The following is a 22,323-nucleotide window of genomic DNA, read 5'->3' on the forward strand; positions in this document are numbered from 1 at the left end:
AAATGTCTGAGCCCAAATAGCACCCCCTGTGCCACTAAAGGTTTTTGGGGAACATAACCATGAACCTGTGCAGGATACAGTGACTCACCCTGTAGTTCGTATCCTTCTCCCTCTGATGCTGATTCTTCCCATTTGCACACAATTCAGGAGCTAGTCTAGAAGCTATGCACTCGTGGCTCCCCCCAGACAGATTATCCCAAATTTGACAGAAATGTTGGGCACTTGTGCCAGGTGGTTTGGCTCCACAGGAAGAAGCAATGATTGAGGACTGCACAGAGTGAGGTCCATGAGAGCATAGTTTGCCAAGGTTGGAGTGGAATAACTTCCACAGAACACTTACCTGAAATCCACAACACCTTTGGGACTAACTGGAACGCTGCCTTTGCCCCATGCCTGATTGCTTTACATCATCTTAAAAAATCTTGTGGAAAGCCCTCCCAGAAGATTTGAGACATTGCACATATGGTGGTGACGGTCAGGCGTCCAGAAACGTTTGGTCACGTGGTGCATCACAGCACAGTGGCTTTTTGGAGGATCATAATGTTATGGCCATTCCATCACTTTTTGAGTCCACTGAAGCCTGATGTAGATCTCCACCTTGCTATTCATCTGAGCCAAAGCAAGTTGATGAACTGAAATTGCAAAAACTGCCTGCTTTGGTAATAAACTCTGCATATATTGGTGGCCAGATGATTCTCATTAGTGTCTGTGGGTGTCCTCTGTTGTGCTCAGTGCACTCCCTATGGTACTGCTTAGACCCAACAGCAGTCATTCAGTCACTCAGTCTAATTGCTTTCTGCCACAGATGAAAGATGTTGTCTAAATGGAAACATTAATAAAGTGACTATTCACTGGTAATGTATGGATATAGTTGTTAGTCTCCTAGTCCTCATGGATATTTGTAGATATTTGTTTTGTCTTTTTCTGATTTTCAAACAACTGCTCAATCACCTGCCCAATCACCGACGTGCCGTTTTTACTCATCTTTTAATGATGTATATTTAAAGTTGTTTTCAGTGAAAAGAGTCTCTTTGAGTTGACGGACACTTTTGCATTCTAAATTGTATGTTCTGTTTTCCCCATTTGTTAAATAAATCAAACCTCAGATGTGCAAAAGCCTTAAAACGAGCCTCATGATCTCACATTGAGAATATTAATAGCTTTGTGTCTGGCCCCTGATGTATTGGACCCCACAGCAGCTCTCTGCTTTAACGCATGCTGTGCTGCATTATCATCCCTGCAGTCTCACTCACGAGAGATGATCACACACACAGCAGTGCCACCTACTGGATATTTTGAGTGTTATTGGAACAAAAACACAGATTTCAGATCAGGTGCAGTTCACACTCCAACCCTGTTCATTTCCTCAGAGTGAGTGACACTTTTGCAAGAGTCTCAGGAAGTTTGATTTAGAGACCTCATTTGGCTAATGGAGCATAGGAGATGCACATTTATTCATTTGCGCACACACACTCTCTCTCATACACACACACACACACTCTCTCTCACACACACACACATCTTGTCATTGACTATGCATGCACACATCACGCTAGATTGATTACTAATGCCTACCTCTGGTTTCCGGCCTGCCTGCTACCAGTGTGTGTTGACTCGCCGTCAGTGTTTACACAGGCTGCACACTGCGGACACCATTTATTCTCACACACAAGAGACATGCTTTTGACAGTAATGATCCTGCACCTACATTTAACAGCTTTGCAGTAGAGGGAGGATACAAATCTAAATACAACAACCAACCTGTTTTATATACGAAATAAATCGCTAAATTGAAATCTGACAGCTGAAATACTCTTTTATTGATTTCAGTAACTCTTTTGGTCAGATATCTAGATTCATATTCATATCTGGTGTGTGAGAAATTGGTAGATGCTGGAACATGTTGGCATATGTGCTGATCCAGACGAATGCAAAGATTTCCATGATTAAATACGTTACTAGTGTTTATTATAATAGGAGTGGAATAATAGGTTGACTGTAGACCCACCGAAGCAGCATGCTCTGGCTTGAATTTTATTTACATTTGGTTGACCTTTCATCCAAAGTCACATGCACTTGAGACCAGATGTTACTGAGCAGTTGAGTGTTAACAGCAGCTTGGCAGGGCTTGGCTTTGAACTCACACCCTTCTGATCAGCAGCAAATATTAAAAGATGATCAGTGGGTGACATGTCTGGTGAGAATGCAGGCCATCGAAAGACCCTGGCCATTTTGAGCTGAAAGAATTTCCACATCAGTACCGTGGGTCACTCAGTTCAAGACATTGACCCACACACTGCCTGCCATCTGTCTGCTGTAGATGAATTCAGGATTCATCTGAGAGAGGATTATTCTACAGCATGACAGAAGCCCTCAGAAGTGAACTCTTGCCCACTTTCATCTGTTACATTGCTGAAACAAACAGGTTAGGGAATGAGAAGAAGTCCCTTAAAATTTGTCAATAGAAAAAGTCATTACAATAGAAAAAGTCATTAGAGTTCATACATTTTTGTATTTTGAATTATGAGTCAGCGAGTGTGTTTGTTTCCAATTAACTCATTTAGTTTCCTTTTTCCTATTTCTCTACTGTGAACCTTTTTGTTTCTCTTCTGCTTTTTAGTTTACGTGCCTATGTGCCTGTAATTCTCTCTCTCTCTCTCCCTCTCTCTTTCTCTCTCTCTCTCTCTCTCACACCCCCCCTCTCTCTCTCATTCCCTCTCTCTCTCTCTCTCTCTCTCTCTCTCGCACTCCCACTCACCTCACCCACCCTCTCTCTCCCTCTCTCTCCCTCTCTCTCCCTCTCTCTCTCTCTCTCTCTCTCTCTCTCTCTCTCACACACACACCCCCCTCTCTCTCAGTAATTGTTCATTATGAGCATCTGTTTGAAAAGAGTGTGACCTGCTGCAGGGATATACTTAGACATCCCTATCACAGGTGTTCATCAGCATGTGAATGGCTAAAGTGTCTCAGTCACATCCTGTCTGTATGCTTTAATACCGGTCTTCTCATTTTCTCTTTCAGCAAAATTATTGTCCTCTTTTTTCTGTAATTTCATTATTTCCACTCTTACTGTCTGGAATAAGGTCCTCATTCTTCATTTTTCTCACTTTTCTAGAAATATTTTTAATGTATAACTGTAAAAAACAGAGTCAAATGTTGTAATTGTAAATTTTCAAAGTCACTGGATTACCAGTGATTACCACTCATTTTGATCTCACTGGACCATAAAACATGATTAGAGTTGTAGTCCCAGTTGTGTTTATAGAAGCCCTCAGGAAGAGCTTCTGGTATGCAAGAGCTCATCATTATGAATGGGGGAAAAAACTTTTTTTATTATTATAATTATTCTAATGCCCTTGTGGATAAATGAACACAAATCCTCACAGCCATGCTCCAAAATCTTGTAGAAAACCTTCCCAAAGAGTGTAGTTTAGTATTTTATATATATATATATAAAGGAGAAAAAAAGCTGGAACAGGATGTTCAACAAGCACATGTTTGTGTGATGGTCAGGAGTCCACAAACTTTTAGCCATGCAATGCATCTTTCTGTATCACCTATTGTCTGTATCACTTGAACAAATGAGCAACTTATTTTTAAGTCATTCATTACATTTTTTGAATGGTAATTGAAGTGAATTAGCAGACATATCAGTAGCAATAATAAAGAACTACAGTAAATGCACTTGAAGTTCAAATATTAAGCTTATTCTTACTAAGTGAAAGTTATATACACACACACACACACTAGAAGTACATTAGAAGTACTGTTTATGCTTTTTTATGCTTTTTTTTTATTTGTTTATTTTTTTTATTTAAATAAACATTTCACAATAAAAAGAAATTCAGACTTGCACTGATTTTGAAAAATGCTTCTGTTTTTCATGATCTCAAAACCGCTGTTTTGAACTGTACATTAACATAAAAAGTAAAAGAAACACACATTTCACACATTTCTCTTTCACTGCCAGTTATCTGTAGTGTTAAGTCATTAGGTAACCTGCTACCTTCCCTGGCAGTTGTTCACTACAGCCTCCTTAAAAAAAATAAACATGTTCTTTTCCTCCATAAACTAAGAAGTGTTAGATTCATGATGACAAGAAGTCTGTGTCTTCATTGACTGCATGTTTGTATTTGTCCCCCATTACAGCATACTATCCAGTTATGTAAGGTCTCTTTGCTTTTTCCATCTTTTGACACCATGAAGAATTCATCAGCATGTGTATACTTTGCAGAAAGTACTCTTTACCAATGCTAAGAATTTCACAGAGTATGCATGACCTTCTATCAGTATCACATGACTTTCCAGCAGTTGAATTTAAGTAACCTCCAGCAGTCCTGCTTCATCCCGATTTACAGAATGTGCTTTCTCAGAACCACCTTCCTCTCTAAGTTCCTGCTTTAAAATCTTGCAGTTGCACATACATGAATTTCCTTTTATCGTTTGTTCGCTTCTGCGCTGCTGAACTTTCACATCTGTGTGCAAGCACATCACTGGACCAAAGTCCTGTCAGTCACATCTCTCAGGCTGTTTACTTAACTCCCATTCTCTCCCCTTCCTGTTTCTCTCTCTCTCTCTCTCTCTCTCTCTCTCTCTCTCTCTCTCTCTCTCTGTCTGTCCTTCCTTTTTCTCCCAGGCATCTGTTTGAACTGCCAGGGAAACACCAGAGGTCCCAGCTGCACCGAGTGCAAGCCAAACTTCTACCAGGAGCGTGGCTCCAGCCCGAACAAGTCATGTGTAACCTGCCCCTGCTCCAGCGTCACCTCTTCAGGCAGCTGCACGCTCAGTGAGTCCCTGTTCTACCTCTTCACATTAGCCTAGCATAGCCTAGCATAGCCTGCTAGTTTCCATCATCCTCTGGAGGGCTTCTCTGTGAACCCAGGCTCTGAGATCTAACATCATCTCTGTGTCTGCCCCTGATTACCTGTGTGTGTGATGTCATTCTGGTTTGTTTTCTGCTAATGCAGTGGATTTTCAGTTAGCGCTTCGAAAAGCTGTGTATTTCCATTATACTGAGTAGAGAATTGTTGTTTTTTGCACTTTGGGCGGAAGAAGCGCCTTCAGGTTTGTTGATGAATTATGAAAGCAGGAAGATAGAGGCTGTGGTGTGTATATGTTAGGCTCACCTGACCTTATTCATTTTTTTGTTTTTTTTCACTGCTTCACTTTTACTTTGTTTCTGAATTTCTCTCTGTCTCTCTCTCGCTCTCTCTCTCTCTCGCGCGCGCGCGTTTATTTTACCCCTGTGTGTACTGTTGGGGTTATTTTTTTTTTGTCAAATTGTGCACGCTTGTGGTTTTTATCTTCCTCCTCCATCCCCCCGCCCAAACTCTCACCCACCCCGTCCGCCACCCCCCACCTCCACCCCTCCTCTGAGTGGGTGTACATTGTGCTGACAGCAGGGTTCCTAAGCAGCCTCGTACAGGTACGGACCCACGAGTGGAAACCCCACAAGCCGGCGAAAAGGGCAGGGGCTAGTACAGTGCTTTCAATTTCACGCTCAGTCATACCGAAACCGTGCACTGTGCTAACAAAGGGAAGAGCCAACTGCCTGTAGACACGTTCCAGGAGGCACTGTATGACTTTACTGTGTAAGAATATAACACATCCAGGTGATGCGTGCTCAAGTACATTTATTTGTAGCTATATAAAGTCTACCTAAAATGTTCAAGAGAATTTCCACATATTAAACCCAAATGTTGCAGAGGTTAGAATACGTGAATATGTAGTTTCTTTTTGTTTATTGCTTTTCTTGGTTACTACAGAATTCCAAGTGTTGTTTTTTTTAGTCCTTCTATAACGTTTCCTCTCTGGTGCACACAATTAATTTAGAGTCTGAGTTCTAAATATAAATCTTCTTGTGGAGCGTAATTAAATTAAAAGACAAAATAAATAGTTTGTCTAGTGTGTTATTCCACTCGGGAGAGAAATAGAGTAACAAACGCAAGACCATGTACTCATCTATTAACAAAATGTGCAAGTCTTTATTAGCTAAAATATATCGTCACTGTCGGGCGGAAACCTCGTATGTCCAAATTTGGTCAATTTCTTTTTTTTTTCACATATCGATGCTATTGGTCAGTCCCCACGTGGGTCTGTTATTTTTACAAGTTATTAACCAATCTAAAGTCTTGAAAATATCTTGAGCACAAATCTCATAACTCCATTGGACACTTCAACTGTCCACCTCTTCCTCACTCAGCGGGAGAGATTCGCGGCATATTTCTCCTTAATAAGAGTCGCAACGAATCAACACGTCTTCTGAGGTAAATGTCTTCAAAACACTGTGCTCAAAGAAAAAAAATCTTGACCCCCGCTAGTTCTGGTGCTCGTCTGAGGACAGGAATTTAGCGCAAGACAATCCACTGCAACGCGGACTAAACCCTGTGCACTGCAGATGAGGTACGGCGTTTTTTTCATTTCCTGAAAAATAACGCTTTTGGAGATATGAGGATTCCGCCCGACAGCGACGATATACAAAATGATGTGATTTTGTGCTGTAAAATAGAGATCTGTTAACAAGGGACATGCAGATTTAACCCCTTTCTCGTGCTCCAGCTGACGTGATTATGAATTTGAAAATTTGAACAATAGGTTTGTTAGCTAATTATTTAGCTACTTCACATGAAAGGTCACAACTGTAACGAAAACATTTCTCATTGCACCCAAATAGACACGGAAATGATTCACGTCTGTAGTCTGTGTGTCTTACTATTTACTATGACTGCATGTACACCACTTCTATAAGTTATGGACTCATTGTATGCTAACAGCCTAAACCCACAGGACAGCCAGTGATTAGCATTAAGCAGGCCTGATCTCACAGTATAGGTAAATCACTAACGATGCAGTCTGATCAGGTGCAGAAGAGCACACTGGTGATAAACTAATCCCTGTTTTCTCATAAGCTCCTGTCTCTTCATTAGCGAGTCTTGTTTGGGAGAAGCAGAAGCAGTAGTTGAAGAGTAGAGCTCATTTTGTCCTCTGGAGAAATCACTGTAGCGTTCACTGAGAGTTAAGGAGGAGAGTGTAATATTGTACAGCTCTCCTGCAATAGTTGTGTTTCTGTCGGAGTTTAAATTAGTGTATAGGAAAAGGAAAACTTTTACTGATTTGTGATCAAATTAGATAAGAGATTGAAGAAACCACAGTAACTGAACAGATATAAACCAATAAATGATTATGCTTAATGAAGGACCACTGGCCTGTATTTGCTTGTTAGGTTACTTAATGCACAACTACTTTGTTTGGTGAATGAGTTCTGTATTGCTATTGGTAATAACAGTTATAAGTAGCATACCATACAATGAGGTTATATGAAAGTATTCTATATCGAGGTGTGGATTATTTTATTATTTTACATTTACAGCATTTGGCAGGAGGCAGTTATAAGATAAGCTTAGATAAGATATATCTTGATTCGTCCCACAATGGGAAAATTTCTCTGTTACAGCAGCAAAGAGAAAGAAATGCAAATATATAAAAGAATAGAGACATATATAATGTATGTATATACAGTATATACACAACACAATGTATAAATACAGAGAAGAAAAAAGAGACCACGAGTAGTAGTTACGCTAACAGACATATTGCACACAGGTAATATTGCACGTTTTTCAAAGTTTCTGTTATTGCACATGTTGTTTAAAATAACTTTTATTGTTATTATTACAGTTAAACAGTAATACCATTGTGTATTATGGTGACTGGTTCACTGAGAGCAGCTTTGATTGTACAGTCTAATAGCAGCAGGGAGAAAAGAGTGTCTGTATTGCTCCTTCAGACACTTGGTATGTAACAGAGCAAGTAACATTTATTTCTTTAATACAGTTAAGCAGTTGAGGGGTGAAAGCCTTGCTCAGTAGTCTATTTTTTTAGATTACTTACTTTTTTAAATAAGCTGGAAGATGGTTAAAAAGTGACCCCAGAACAGGTGAGTTACGTGTCCGGGGGAGAAAGACCCTCATTCCTGGTTTGGAATGCTTGTTTGTTATTAGATGAGCCTCCTGTCAGTCATTTTATAGACTAATATTTCTTTAATACAACTGAACAGTTGAGGGTCAAAGGTCTTGCTCAAGAGCCCAGCAGTGGCACCTTGGTGGTCTTGGGATTTGCGCTCACAACAGCACAGTGTTATTATTATTATTAGTCTTAGACATATGTGGAACACACACCAAAAATTCATGCTGTTTCCCTAGAAACAAGCAATAGGACGAGCAAATTGTCCTGTCATTCAATTAAGAGCTAGTGGACAGCTAGCATGAACTATTGTCCACGCCGAGCTGCTGTACAGAGTAACGCACATCGACTGACCAATCAGATCTAAGAATTATAAATATTAATAACAAACATTACCATTCATCGACTTTTTTGTTTTATCAAAGCCGTTTTGTCAAGCAACCTGCTTTTGTAGTGATTTTATCATAAATATTAAAAAAAAAAAAAAAAAAAAAAAAAAAAAATAGTTGATAAAATCACTAACGCCTGCCCTCTTGTGGCTTATAGCTTTGAAATAAGCTGCATTTAGGATAGAACTCCTGCCTGTGCTATTTTGGAGAGAACTACAAGTATTAGTGCTGCGTGCTAACTAACAAAGCATGCTGTATGGTGAGGTTTTACGAAGAAGCAGAACTCTTGGAGATGATTAAGCAGCTCTGATCATTATGACTCCTCTACGCATTCCATTGTATTGTTATTGTGTTTTTCACACTGAACAAATTTTCTCCACAAAAGCTCCCCCTTTTCTTCAAAATAGAAAACACAGAAACTTCTGCAATATTTTACCAGCAGTAGATATTTTTCAGACCGGTTGATTAAGACTGTGAAGGGGTCTGTAAAAACCTACTTTAATACATTTTATTAGCGTGGTGTATTAATAATAATAATAATAAGAAGAAGAAGAAGAAGAATAGTAATAGTAGTAATAATAATAATAATAATAATAATAATAATAATAATGATAATAATAATAGTAATAGTATAATAATAGTGTTATTACAATATATGATAATATTTTAAAATAACAGATACCATATTAATGTAATATAATAAATATTAGATATAATACAGTACATATGTCTTATTCAGTAATTACTCTCTCTTTCTCTCTCTCTCTCTTTCTCTCTCTCTCTCTCTCTCTCTCTCTCTCTCTCTCTCAGAGAAGTTTCTGTCTTTCAGGTTGTTCCTGTGGCCAGGTTGTGTGTATTAAAGTATTAAGTATGTGTTTGAGAAATTAATTTTCCAGAACGTTTTTATGAAATTTTGTTGACTAGCTTCTCTGGACAACTCTCCTTTATATCTGCTATTTGCTTGCTTGTAACAAAGCTGATTTGTTTTTGTGTGAATAATTCATGGTTGCTTGTGGTAATGCCTTAATAAATTATTTCCTGCAAATGAGCTCCAGTTGATTATGTAGGACGAATAATTGTTCAACTATTGTTATGTTAATGTGTGCCATTTTGCCAAACAATTCTATCACTTCTGTTCAGGGCCGTAATTTTGCTTCGTCACAAGAAAGAAGCAGATCATCTATACAGACACACATTCACACATGCACACTAATCGAATGGACAAAGACAAAGCTTTCACAGATATTAAGAATTCTAGTTAAGTCACATGGTCTGATTGTTAGACACATTCCCCGAATTACAAGCAGATTTACTTAACCATGTTGCCAGACTTTGCAAAATAAAGTGTCTTAAATGCTATGACATTGTAAAGTTTTGCATATTTGATGTAAAAAAAAAAAAAAAAGGAATCTGTTATTACCGTATTTTCTGCACTATATGGCACACTGGATTATAAGGCGCCGTCTCAATTACGGGGTCTATTTCTGTACTTAACCCATACATTAAGCGCACCGTATTATAAGGCGCATGATAAAACATACGGTCTACAAAAAAAAGGTAACGGAAGCAAAACAGTGAGTTTAGTTGAACTTTATTCTACTATTTAAAAATACACACATTATTTTTTAATCTTTTAATTTTTTAATCTTCTCCCACAAATCCATCAAAGTTCTCATCTTCTGTGTCTGAATTGAACAGCTGGCCAATTTCGCAATCAAACATGCCGGGTTCCCTCTCATCATTGTCGGAGTCAGTCTCGTTGCCAGGTGGCTGTTTAGCAATGATGCCGGCTTTCGCGAAAGCTCGGACAACGGTTAAAGCAGATACCTTAGCCCACGCTTCTCCCGGCTGTTCTTTGTTCAAGTTGGTCTTCTAACTGTGGCCACCTCGCTTTGTTCCCGCGAAAACTTGTTTTCTTGTTTCATCTTGTTAACTTGGCGCAGTTCATTTTCTTGCTTCCTCCACTTCCGAACCATAGATTCACTGATGTTGAATTCTTTCGCAGCTGCTCTATTCCCATTTACAACTGCGTAACTGATAGCCTGTAGTTTGAATTGTGCCTCGTAAGTATGTCTCTTCACTGGTGCCATTTTTGGGGGTCCTTAGACAAACAAATGGTGTTTTGCAGGTAAGCGTACGTACTGTACTGTACGTATTACGTAATGTTCTCTGATTGGTTTATTGCTGCCAGCTTATGTAGTGTACGTATTACGTCCCTGTGTCAGCAGGAAATGGTCCCACAGTCACAACAACATTTTTACAGATTTTTAGAACTCAGTGCAAACACAAGGCTTAAGGCTTAATTTAAGGCTCTTAGGTGCGCCTTATAGTGCGGAAAATACGGTAGTTAACCTTTCAGTCAAAAAAGTAATCGACTAGTTTTGAGTTATAATTCAAGCGAAGCAGCCATTATAATTCCGTCTGTTTGGGAGGATCAGGAGCATCAGGGAGGATTTTAGTTCTATTCAGTAATCCAGTAGTTAGACAGTGTAAACACGAACATATTTGGATCAGGATTAAAAAATAAATAAAAAAATAACAGAATTAAGATGTTTGAATCAACCAATGATTCAAAGGTGCTGGTCACATGAAATTTCATTTAGCAAGGATTTATTTCAGTTTATAAAATAACTGAGTTCCTTCAGAAACAGATGGGACTAGAATGAACAACATTGTACATTTCATGCAAAATGTTCCAGTGCTTTATTGAAGTGAAGGTAAATGTAAATAATAAAAGACACGTATTTTATACCATCTTGTGCTGTTGACTGTAGAATTGGCTTCATCTAGTCTGCAGTAGTTTTTTGATGTCTCACTATAAATGTACATTAGAATATGATTGAATTGTTTGCTAAGAAACTGACAGCAAACCGAAATGCTGATTTTTGAGGGTACTTTTATTTAAAGTCTAGAAAAACTATTTTATCTAAAAAGTTGTATATAACTTGTTTTAACAAAAAAAAAAATCCATAAATTAAATAAATAAATAAAAACTTTCATGTTGCTAAAGATATCTAAAAAACAGTGACCTAATTTATCACAGTACCAACATACTGTTGTTTCCACATCAGAAAATATCTCCTACTTACACAAAGCAGGAGTTTTCTTATGTTTTGTTGTTTAACTGATGGCACGATAAGCCTCGCCTCTTTATTATTTTCATCGGCTTCCACTCATAGACTTAGACGCAGCGATTTTTGATTGCAGTTTGAGATTTTAAAAGAAAGAGATTAGCGCAGTTGTATTGGAAGTAGATTGCAAGCATTTTTTTATTTTATGGTACTGTCGTATTGATAAACTTTGATAGACTGATACGTTGATCCGTTGCCTTTATGTGAAAAAAAAAAAAATTATTTGTAATCCATGGTGTCATTGTTGCATTTTTTTGTCAGCAAAACTGATTGGAGATAACGTTTTCCATTGTTTGTTGTTCAAACTGCGTATACCAGCGTTAATGTGACCACAGTGCAATGGCTGTCATGGAGATGAGTAACACAACCACACATTTGTAGCAGAGGCTGAAACCTTATTGTTACTAGGAAACAAATAAAAGTAAACAGTATTTTACTCAGTGGGATAACTGATTAGTATTTTCCGTTTAATACAAATCAGATGGTTTGGTAAAACAACATGGCAAATCATCGATTGGTTCAGTAGAAATCGACTGGGTTTCTCTTCTTTCTTTCTGTAGCTGCCATGTTGATGTAAACACTCAGACTTGTCTATTGGCGTTGAGCTGAGATGAGCCTTTAAGATTCGCAATATAAGGTTTAGTTCACGATCAGCGCTTGGTTTTCTTACTGCACTCATCTCCACATCAGTCACACTGCTGTACAATACATTCTGCAGTAACAAAACCACAGAGCGGCTAGGTGATGTGTGACTGACTTAAAGAAAGAAATTAGTGATATGTGGTCTGCTTGAAGCCTTCGTTTTGCTCAGCAGGTGCGAGTGTAGAGCGAACAACATGTTAAGGGTTCTGACAGCGCGTACGCATGTGAGTGACACATGGGGAAATTCAGCAGACTTTGCCAGTAGCTCTGTTTCCAAAGGTTAATGATTGACTGGCCTGAATCCTTAAAGCACTGTTATGAAACAAGTCAGGAAATCCTCCATAGCTGATCGGTGCAGAGGAGGAGAGCTAACATAAAACACAGCCTTGTTCGAGGTAAACCAAGTATGAACTAAAAAAAAGAGTTATGGGTGTGTTTGTTTGTACACAAGCCATGTGTAAGATTACTTCTGGTTGATGTTTAACCAAAATGGTGCATATTGAAACTACCAAAAGTTCTTGCTTCCGCATTTTCACAGTGGTAATGTTTTTAGGGATTTTGCTATTTTAATATCACCTACATGTTGTTTTCCTTGACGTGATGCATATTCACCTCCAGTGCTTTGTTATACAGCTATAGATTTAAATCACACTGCTGTTTTCTATTTAGTTTGGTCACCAGTCGCTTCCCATCATCCGTATTTCTGCTATCACACAACACCTAGCAACCAGGGAGAGTACTCCCTGTAGCTGCTACAGGCTACTTACAAGAAACACAAATTCAGCCAATCGTATCTTTTCAAACTGCTGCTCGAGCTCCATCACATGGTCGCATAACATACGAAGGAAAGTTCATTCTGCTCTTTTCCACATACATGAGCTCACAGGTCAGTTTTAATATGAGTCAGTATGATTGCCAGGGAAGAGAGAATAAAGCCATAGAGATTTGCAGTTTTTGTAGCCCTGGTGTAAAAAAAAAAAAAAAAAAGACTGGAATCTATACAACAGAAAACTGTGCTTTAGACTTATTTGAGGCTAATTTATGAGAAATTAAAATGCCAAACTTTGTTTTCGGCAATTCATGAAATGATGAAATTCTGCAGCTTAGTTTCATGAGTGCTCACAGAGTTATATTCAGAGTCAGCGAGTCTTAACTTAATAAATAAATATTTATGTGGGAAAAGTTATCTGTATTGGAGTTTGCATGTTCTCCCCGTGCCTCAGGGGTTTCCTCCGGGTACTCCGGTTTCCTCCCCCGGTCCAAAGACATGCATGGTCGGTTGATTGGCATCTCTGGAAAATTGTCCCTAGTGTGTGATTGTGTGAGTGAATGAGAGTGTGTGTGTGCCCTGTGATGGGTTGGCACTCCGTCCAGGGTGTATCCTGCCTTGATGCCCGATGACGCCTGAGATAGGCACAGGCTCCCCGTGACCCGAGGTAGTTCGGATAAGCGGTAGAAGATGAATGAATGAATGAAGTTATCTGTATTCAAAGTTTGTTTCCATGGTTACTTGACTGATTAAATGCTCTCTCCATTTACATTTGCATCAATTGTTATTTTTCTTAAAGTAAACACTTGGTTTTAAACCCAAAAAATGAGGAATAGAAAATGTGGACTTAAAATGAAAAATAAAGATCAATATTGTGTCAATTTTGTGTAAGAAAATCACCCGTATAATATCTTCACTGCATACTCAGCTTTAACTCAGCTCAGACTCCATATCTAGAAATAAACCAATAAATATATTTAGAATAAACTAATAAATAAAAATGCTCTGTTGTGACTGTATCTATTTTTTATTATTATACTTGGGGGTTTGTTCTACTCCTGTTCATATCTCATTTTCTTTCTAGCTCTCCTAATTTTTCTGGCTTTTGATTTTATTTTATTTTTTTCTTAAACAAACACGTGTTTGTACTATAGAAAGAATATATCCAGTAATAATAATTTGTCTTTTATGTTCACCTTTAATTTTAGGCCAGAAAAGCTGCTAATCATTTTTTTAATTTTATCTTTTATTTTATTATATTATTTTATTTTTTTAAATGGCACACATGACCTTGAACTGTGCAGGAAGTAAAGTGAAGTCTAATCAATTTGGAAGCAATCCCATTAAGACGTCCACGCTTATCCGTCAGAGCTACTGCAGCAAATCCCTTTGTGTTAAAGCAGCACAAGGAGAGAAGCAGGAACCAATTGACCAGTGGCCCTGATGATTTATAAAACTTCCTAAACCTCCATGCAAAAGGATGAGTGCTAAGCCTGAGGTGCAATAGGACGTGTGAATTGTCCATTCATAGATCCAGTTTTACTAAACAGCACTACAAAAACACTTGATTTATTTACTGTCATTAAAAAGTTCCTATGCATGACAATGAAACGATTAGATGATTATACCAACAAATTTACCTGGTACACAATGACTATTATCTCTCTATTCCTCTATTCCTTTCTCTATTTCTTTTAAGTTTTGCCAATGAATGTGGCTTTCTTAGAAAAATAAGTACATCTCCATGAAAACAGAGGAGTTTCACTGACAGAAAGCAAGAGTGTGTGGTATGCCCCGGGGGAATCCCTCCAGCCGTCTACTGCCCTTATTATTCATTGTGAACTGCCTTTACTGTTGTGAAGGGAAATGTTTTGAAATGCAAACCTGGATGGCTCTCGCCCCGTTTCCGCTGTCTGCAGAGATTATACTAGACTGTAACATTGAATTCATGCAATACAGACAGCTCAGGGAAGATTGTATTCTTTGTTCGGCGACATGTTTCTAGCACTACAGCTACCTTAGAGAACACAACGCAACATCGTTATTCTGCAGCGCTTAGGCCAGTTCACTTCGTTTAGCTTGCCAGGCTTGCTCAGTGATATCCTGTCGCATACCAATTTAAACGTTCAGTCACTGGAAATAATGTGAACGGATTCGACAAAAGTGGAAGGTGTTTTTTTTTTTGTCTGATATGAAGAAATTAACATTTAAAACAAGGCACTGTAGGGAAACATGTTCTAGCAAACAAAGGCATTTAAATAAGATTTTGTATTATTATTATTATTATTATTATTATTATTATTATTATTATTATTATTATTAATTTACATATACAGGGCCAATAGATTTAAATTCAAAATAAACACATTTTTAGAATTTTTAAATATTTCACACTAAGATATGAAATGTTTTCCTGAATAAATTCAAACATCTGCACTATTTCTAGCTCTCGGATATAATGTAAGCATAGTTGTGAGATTTACCATGTTCACCGGTTTGCACAAAAGGTCAAGTCCGTTCCATCAAAGCACATTCAGATGAGTCTCAACATGAATCATCAGGATTTGCAAACTAGTGAAGTGCATGCTAGATCAAATGTGCTGTCATTATAGTAAAATAATGGCCATGTCCCAAATACTGAAATTCTGAATCTCCTTTTTATTACAGCTGATAATATAATAAAATTAAGTCACGAAATTTTGACATTTTCTAAAAAAAAAAAATTAAAAAAAAAATATATATATATTTATTTATTTATTTATTTATTACCTAAACAACAAAAGAAAATAGAATAATTCTCATTCGCAGTCCCTGACTTTTGTACCTCACTGATTTTTATAATGTTCTTACAAAGGATGGACAGCTATGAAATTTATTAGATATCCCACCATGGAAATACCTCCAAGTCCTGTGTTTTAGTTGCCTGGACTCTTGCCTGTACATTTTTTTAAAAAGGTTTTATTACTTTACATTAGATGTTGTTTTTCTGCATCACTGAGTAGGGGTCCAGGCAACTAAAACACAGGAACTGGAGGTATTTCCTATGTCAAGATGGTTAGATAATTAAACAAGTTAATGGCGTCTAAAGGAAACAAATTGGTCATGATCCACTTTTAACAAAGTGTGCAATGTAGTGTGTCTTATTCTCAAGACAACAACAAGAAGTCATTGGAAAACAGTTCAGCTTTGAGCTGTCAACTTCTGTCCTCAGATCACACACCAACACGATCAATCGACAGAAGCTGATTTTGTGCACTCTGAAACAATTAAAACATCATGTCTGAGGAATTAATTCAAGATTGTAATGAAATTCAGTACTGTGAGTTGAAATATGAAAATTCTTCAGGAAGAAAACGATTCGGTTGGTTTTCCTCTTACCCTGTTAATAGATGCACAATAGCATTGATTGTATGTATGCATTATGCAAGCCCAAACAAATGACTTATTAAAGATCATGGTTGATGAAGAAAAACACATTGACTATAATCGGTAATGCCTCACCAATTTATTTTCATAATGAGCTTCTTACTGTTTCTGTGTTCCTGACAGAAAAAAAACACAGTTTTAGTTCTCTGTTTATTTCAAGCCAAGGCAAGTTGTACTGGAACATGTATAATTTTACAGCTCATTACACAGAACTTTTAATTATACTAAAATTATATGTATGGACACATAGTTTATTGTTGATTACAGTATACAATATCGAAAACATCATTAAAACATTTCATTAGGCACAGAACATTATTATCAGAAGAACAGAAAATTGCTTGCTTTATTTTCCTTCTGCTCTGACAGATGAAACCGGCCAACCGGTGTGTGACCAGTGTAAACCTGAGTACAAGGGCTTCACCTGCGAGGACTGTCAGGATGGATACTACAACGCTGACAGTATCTGTGTGCCATGTGAGTGCCATGGGAACGCCGAGCCAAGCAGCGCGCCCCGCATCTGCCACCCAGACACCGGAGACTGCCTGAACTGCAGCTACAACACCAACGGGACTCACTGCCAGCACTGCGCTCGTGGTTTCACCGGAGACGCACTTGCCAGGAACTGCACGGCCATCGGTAAGCCACCAGGGGTTCAAAACAATTACATATCGAACTGCTATCTAATCTACAGAAACAAAATCAGATTTCAGGAAATAACAGACATTCTATTGTGTCAGAAAGCCCTGAGGTCTTGGCCTTTATGAATCCAGACGAATCTGACAAATACTTTTATTCAGCTGTCAGGTGCTTTTATGCAAAGTGCGTCCTCAAGAGCGGACTAACAGAGATGAGCTGCTAATGAATCCAAAGAAAAACAGTGGCCTAGAGTATGAAATTGTGTTTAGTAAAAGAGAAGGTTCTTACATTTTTTAATGTTTATACATTATCAGTGTGTTTGTATTTGCTCACTCTGTTTTGGGGTAAAAGCCTTTGTGGTGTTTTTTCCCCCAATTTGATGTGAGTACTCTAATAAGTAAGAAACATGTATGATGCATGTGAAATCAGTCTGTCTGATCTTAAAACTGCGTCATTACTGACACAAACAGCGCTGTTATTGCTACTATTAACCGCTTCACTATTATATTATATTAATCCCAGCAATCGAGACATCTGAATTGAGAAATTCACCATTATATATAATATAATTATACAATATACCATTCACGTAAGACTGAAACTAAGAGAAGGTTTAGAATAAAGATCTGAAATCAGGTGACCTACCAGTATTAAACATCCATAAAACGTACATAATACCCCAATTCTTCCAGCCTGGTAAACTTATGTAATATTCAGAGGCAATTTGTTTACACAATTTTTTTACAGGTGCTCACTCCGTCACTTTAGAGTCACTGGAGGTGTCTCTGTTTTATCTCCCTTCTTCCCTTAACCCCTTCTTCCCTTAACCCAAAATGACTGTGTTAGGTAATGCTGTGGTTAAACATTTACAGCATATTCCAGATGCCCCTATCCAGAGTAACATACATTAATCTGAGCAGTTGAGGATAAAAGTCTTGTTTAAGGGCCCAGCAGTGGCAGCTTGATGGCCCTGGGATTTGAACTCAACCTTCTGATCAGAGGGCCAACGTTAACCACTGAGCTACCAACACACTACACTCTTCACTACACCGCACACACATCCAGAGGATGTAATTACAGAGATCAAAATGGATATGCCTTTAAGAAGCACTTAATTGTTTTATTTTTGCCTTTACTAGAAGCTCACAAGGGGATGAAGTCACTTAAAAGAAAGCATCATCTAGCACTTTCTTTTTTTGTGTTTTTTTTTTATATAATAGATACGGGATTTGTTGGTTTAATAGCCATTGGTTTAATGCCTCACTTTATATTTGCATATTGTATGTAATTATCAATAAATAAATAACATCATCACCACAGTGTGTGATAAACATCTGGATTCTGGTGAATAGATTAAAAAACTTAATGCACAATTTATTTATTTATTTATTTATTTATTACTGTATTTACAAGACAAATTTTATCTTTGTTTTTCTCCCTCTCTCTGCAGTGCCCACTATACCGGTGTTCTATTCCACTATGACCCCCAGCCCTAATGTAACTGATCGGCTTCCCACCTCGTCCACGACACTCCTGTCCAGCCTGACAAGCCCTTCTGCCAATAGCACATCTTCCCCTGAACTGATCTCCTGGGCACAGTTCAATGTAATCGTGCTGGCCATCATCATCACACTGATCCTGGCATTTCTGGGAGCAGCAGGTGGCATCTACACCTACCGCCAGTACCAGAATCGTAAGATCAACGCACCCTTCTGGACAATCGAGCTGAAGGAGGACAATATCAGCTTCAGCAGCTACCACGACAGCCTGACCAACGCGGACGCCTCGGGCCTGTTGGATGATGAGGCATGCGAGGCGGCCTCCAACGGGCAGCTGACCCTCAACAGCCCGGGAAGTTTATACATGCCGTGACAAAACCTTCAGTGAATTATGGTAGCATAAGATCGACTTATCAATTTGAGATGCTGATTAAAATATTATAATTCACTCCTGTATTTGGAATGGCATTTCTCTTTGTGAGTGTGCATCGAGTATTTGAGCATTAAGGCAAAATCTGGCTCTTAATATTTAATTGGGTCAGGAACGATGGTGACATTTAGCAAGTCACATGTTTTACAGTTAAATTTCAGTTCCAACGTTCATGCACACCCACACAGGAAATGACATCACAAATACGTGTTGGAATTTCTATTTTCTAATTAGCATAGTAAAACTGAATCAAGTCTGGATTACACTGCCATAAGGAAGGGTTTTATTCGTTTAACGTTCAGCTTATGGTTGAGATAAAGGACATGATTTGATGCTTCTGGTTTTACAGGAAGTGTAGAGACACTTACGTGTGAAGAAATGCACAATGGAGGATGCGGAAAGCGAGACAGCCTCCATCGGCCAGTCTCAGCAGCTCGGCCAGGTTTTACAGGGTGTGTCTGTGGCACCCGGCAAATTTTATTTTATTTTTTTATTTAACTTTAACCAAGGTGTTGTGGGACCGGACATGCACTGATGCTTTAGATTGTCCTGAAAAGCTACGCACGTAAATATACACCTTATGATAAGGGAGATGCTTACAATAATTGCACAAAGGAGGAAAAGATGTTATTATGAGTTATTGTGCCATGTGGTTGCAGGTAAAAAAGCCACGTGTTAACACTGACAATGGTACTCAGGCATCCATTTCCATCCATACTGCGGTGATGTTTGGGGCTGGAGCACTGCCCTATGGGGTGAAACAGAAACACATGGCATGTCTACATGAGCTACATTACATAGATTTTAATAATAATATAAAAAAGTAGTATATAAGAATATAAAAGAGCTGTCAAGTCGATTTTAGTCGAGTCGAATTGGTTTCGAATCAATCTTCATCGCTGCAATTCCATAGGTGTGACTGTAGATGGAGGTATTTAATCAAGAGCTGAAAAGCTTTCCATCGCTTCTGGGCACCGTGCATGCCACCTCTTACCCTCTAATCTCTCAGACATGCACTACATACTCCTTATTTCCCTACAGAGAAAGAACAGGAACTGTTTCTCTGTGGCACTACCAGCGGATCAGTGACCCTCATGGCTGGCCAGTGAGCATTTGTTTTACAGACCATTAGCTTTTCTGTCACACTATACATCAAAAATGATTGTTTTGCAGTAAATGAGGTTCAGCTTGACGGGATTTGTTTTATTTTTTTTAATGAGTGACACCTCACTTTCCTATTGTTAATCACTAAAGTCTAGAATTGACTATTTAAAAATTTTTTCAAAGCATAGACGTGGAAGCACTCTCATGGAAAAAGTGTTATGTAATGAGTCAGGCTTGTTTGGCTAAAGCAACTTTCCAGCTTTTCTGCTCCTAATAGAACGAGTGAGTGAAGAAATAAACATATTCGTAGTGAGTAGACGGAGTGGTTGATGGGAAGAGTATTGCCATGTCAGAAATTCCAAAGGGGCATGTTTTTGTGTCAGTTAAAGGAATGAGGAAATAACATGAGCTAGAGCTATTAAAAAAATAGGTGTGAATTTTATTTAAAAAAAAAAAAAGTCAGTCATCACAGCACAAGTGAACTGTTGGGTTTAGGCAGCTTTAAAGCACTGAAGCACTGAGCAGTGTGTACATGACCCCATGTCCCATCTTGCATTATATCCTCTGCATTCAGTCTCTCTCCTCACATTCAGGTTCTCCCCCATACCTGGGGTGTGGTCATTCTGTAAATACATGGTGTACAGAGATGTTATGTTGTAAATAAAGATGCTGCTATTGTATTGTATAGGTACGATGGGGGAGACATTTTATATATATATATATATATATATATATATATATATATATATATATATATATATATATATATATATAATATATAAAATATACACATCATTCACACACAGTAGACTTCAGACCATCTCACAGTGACTACTGAAAGATGGCTAATGTTATCTGTTCTTATGGCTTTGTCTTAAAGTGCAGACCGTGCAAACAACCACACAACTAACTCTGTGAATAATTTCAATAATAAAATTTGTTTTAATCAGATTCACTGTGTTTGGTAATGACTTTTAGCGGGCATGCAGTTACACGGCTGACTTCACAACAAGGTGCCATATAAATGTTTTCAGCATTTAACCATTTATGCTGAAAACAATGACATTTTTGCAATGATTTCATACTGACAATGGCTGCATTTTGTTCTTGTAACATGTTTGATTTGTATAGCCTAGAATTAGCATTATTAGGAAACATACCAATGGCATGAGGTCACTTAGGACTTTCTTAGAAAAAAAATATATAAATTGACTTTATCAGTATTACAATATCACAACATTATTGAAATAAAACAAAAACAAACTAAGTTTTTTTTCTTCTAACAATCTTCAGGAAATTTGAAATGCAGGTGATGCAATGTCCTGTTGAGCATGTGGCTTTTAAATATGGGTGAATGTGTTCAGGTAACGGAGTTATGTACATGTTGTGGGGCTAAAACATATTTTATGTCAACTGTAATGTATGCCTCAAAGAAAAAAAAATTTTTTTCCTCCCAAGTATCTAAATATTACAAGTAATAGTCTAGTTTATAAAGCTGTGCCAGTCTAGTTTATAAAGCTTATCTATTTTAAGCTATTTGCTATATAATATAATTGCTATTTGCCATATAATCGTCTGAAGAGTCAAGGAAGTCAAAATTGTCTGTGCTGTCCCTCACCTGTCAATCACAGCAGCACCAGTTGTGAGCTCATGTATGCGGAAGAGGGCAGAAAGCGCTTTCTCAGTTAAAGCGTGTGATTGTTTGTTAGCCATCGTGTGATAAGGAAGACCTGGCTGGTGGGGGAAATTAGGCATCTAGTCACGTCTGAATAAAATATTCCCACTGAATTCTGCTCTCTGAGATGCTTTTATTTTAAGGCAGCTTAGAAAAAAATGTCCTGCATGTCTCATGTCTGTGTGCGATATTTGTTGTTTTTTTTTAATCCCAATAATACTTTATTCTAAATTGACTAAAGTCGGTATACTGGAAATTTCGTGAAATTGACAAAACTACTTTCTTTAGTTTTGTTATATGTGTAACACCTTATAAGATAACAGATTGAATATCATAAGACTAAAACCTAATAAAAAAAGCTGCCCTTTGAACTGTGATTAATCCCTAATTCTAGTAAAGCTACCTCATAAAACTAGCAGTCCGTATATAATAAATATAAATTCTTTGTTTATGTAAGCCGGGTAAGCCGGAACCATGCCTCGAGCTCCGCATGGTGATGTGATTATAGACACTGTGGTGTGCAACAGAAAGCCACAATGTCGTCATTCGTAAGCGAGAATATGGAAAGCTTTGAGGCAGATATCATATCAGCAATATTAAACAATATGTTTGGTGAAACAAATGATAGTATGCAAAATCTGCTATCGAAAAATATCT

The 22,323-nt window shown here is 37.9% G+C and overlaps 1 protein-coding gene across 1 annotated transcript in view; it reads left to right on the forward strand.

Annotated features, from left to right (window-relative positions):
* The window catches only part of si:dkey-220k22.1 (multiple epidermal growth factor-like domains protein 9), an 84,086-nt gene extending 63,379 nt beyond the window's left edge, over positions 1–20,707 (forward strand). Inside the window, exons 4-6 of the mRNA XM_060862901.1 lie at positions 4,637–4,786; positions 16,689–16,958; positions 18,409–20,707. Coding sequence (XP_060718884.1) covers positions 4,637–4,786; positions 16,689–16,958; positions 18,409–18,830 — 842 coding nt within the window. The 3' untranslated portion in view covers positions 18,831–20,707. The remainder of the gene's footprint in view (positions 1–4,636; positions 4,787–16,688; positions 16,959–18,408) is intronic.
* The last annotated feature ends 1,616 nt before the right edge of the window (positions 20,708–22,323 follow it).

The sequence above is a fragment of the Tachysurus vachellii genome, chromosome 26 (assembly GCF_030014155.1).
Source record: "Tachysurus vachellii isolate PV-2020 chromosome 26, HZAU_Pvac_v1, whole genome shotgun sequence".
Taxonomy (NCBI): domain Eukaryota; kingdom Metazoa; phylum Chordata; class Actinopteri; order Siluriformes; family Bagridae; genus Tachysurus; species Tachysurus vachellii.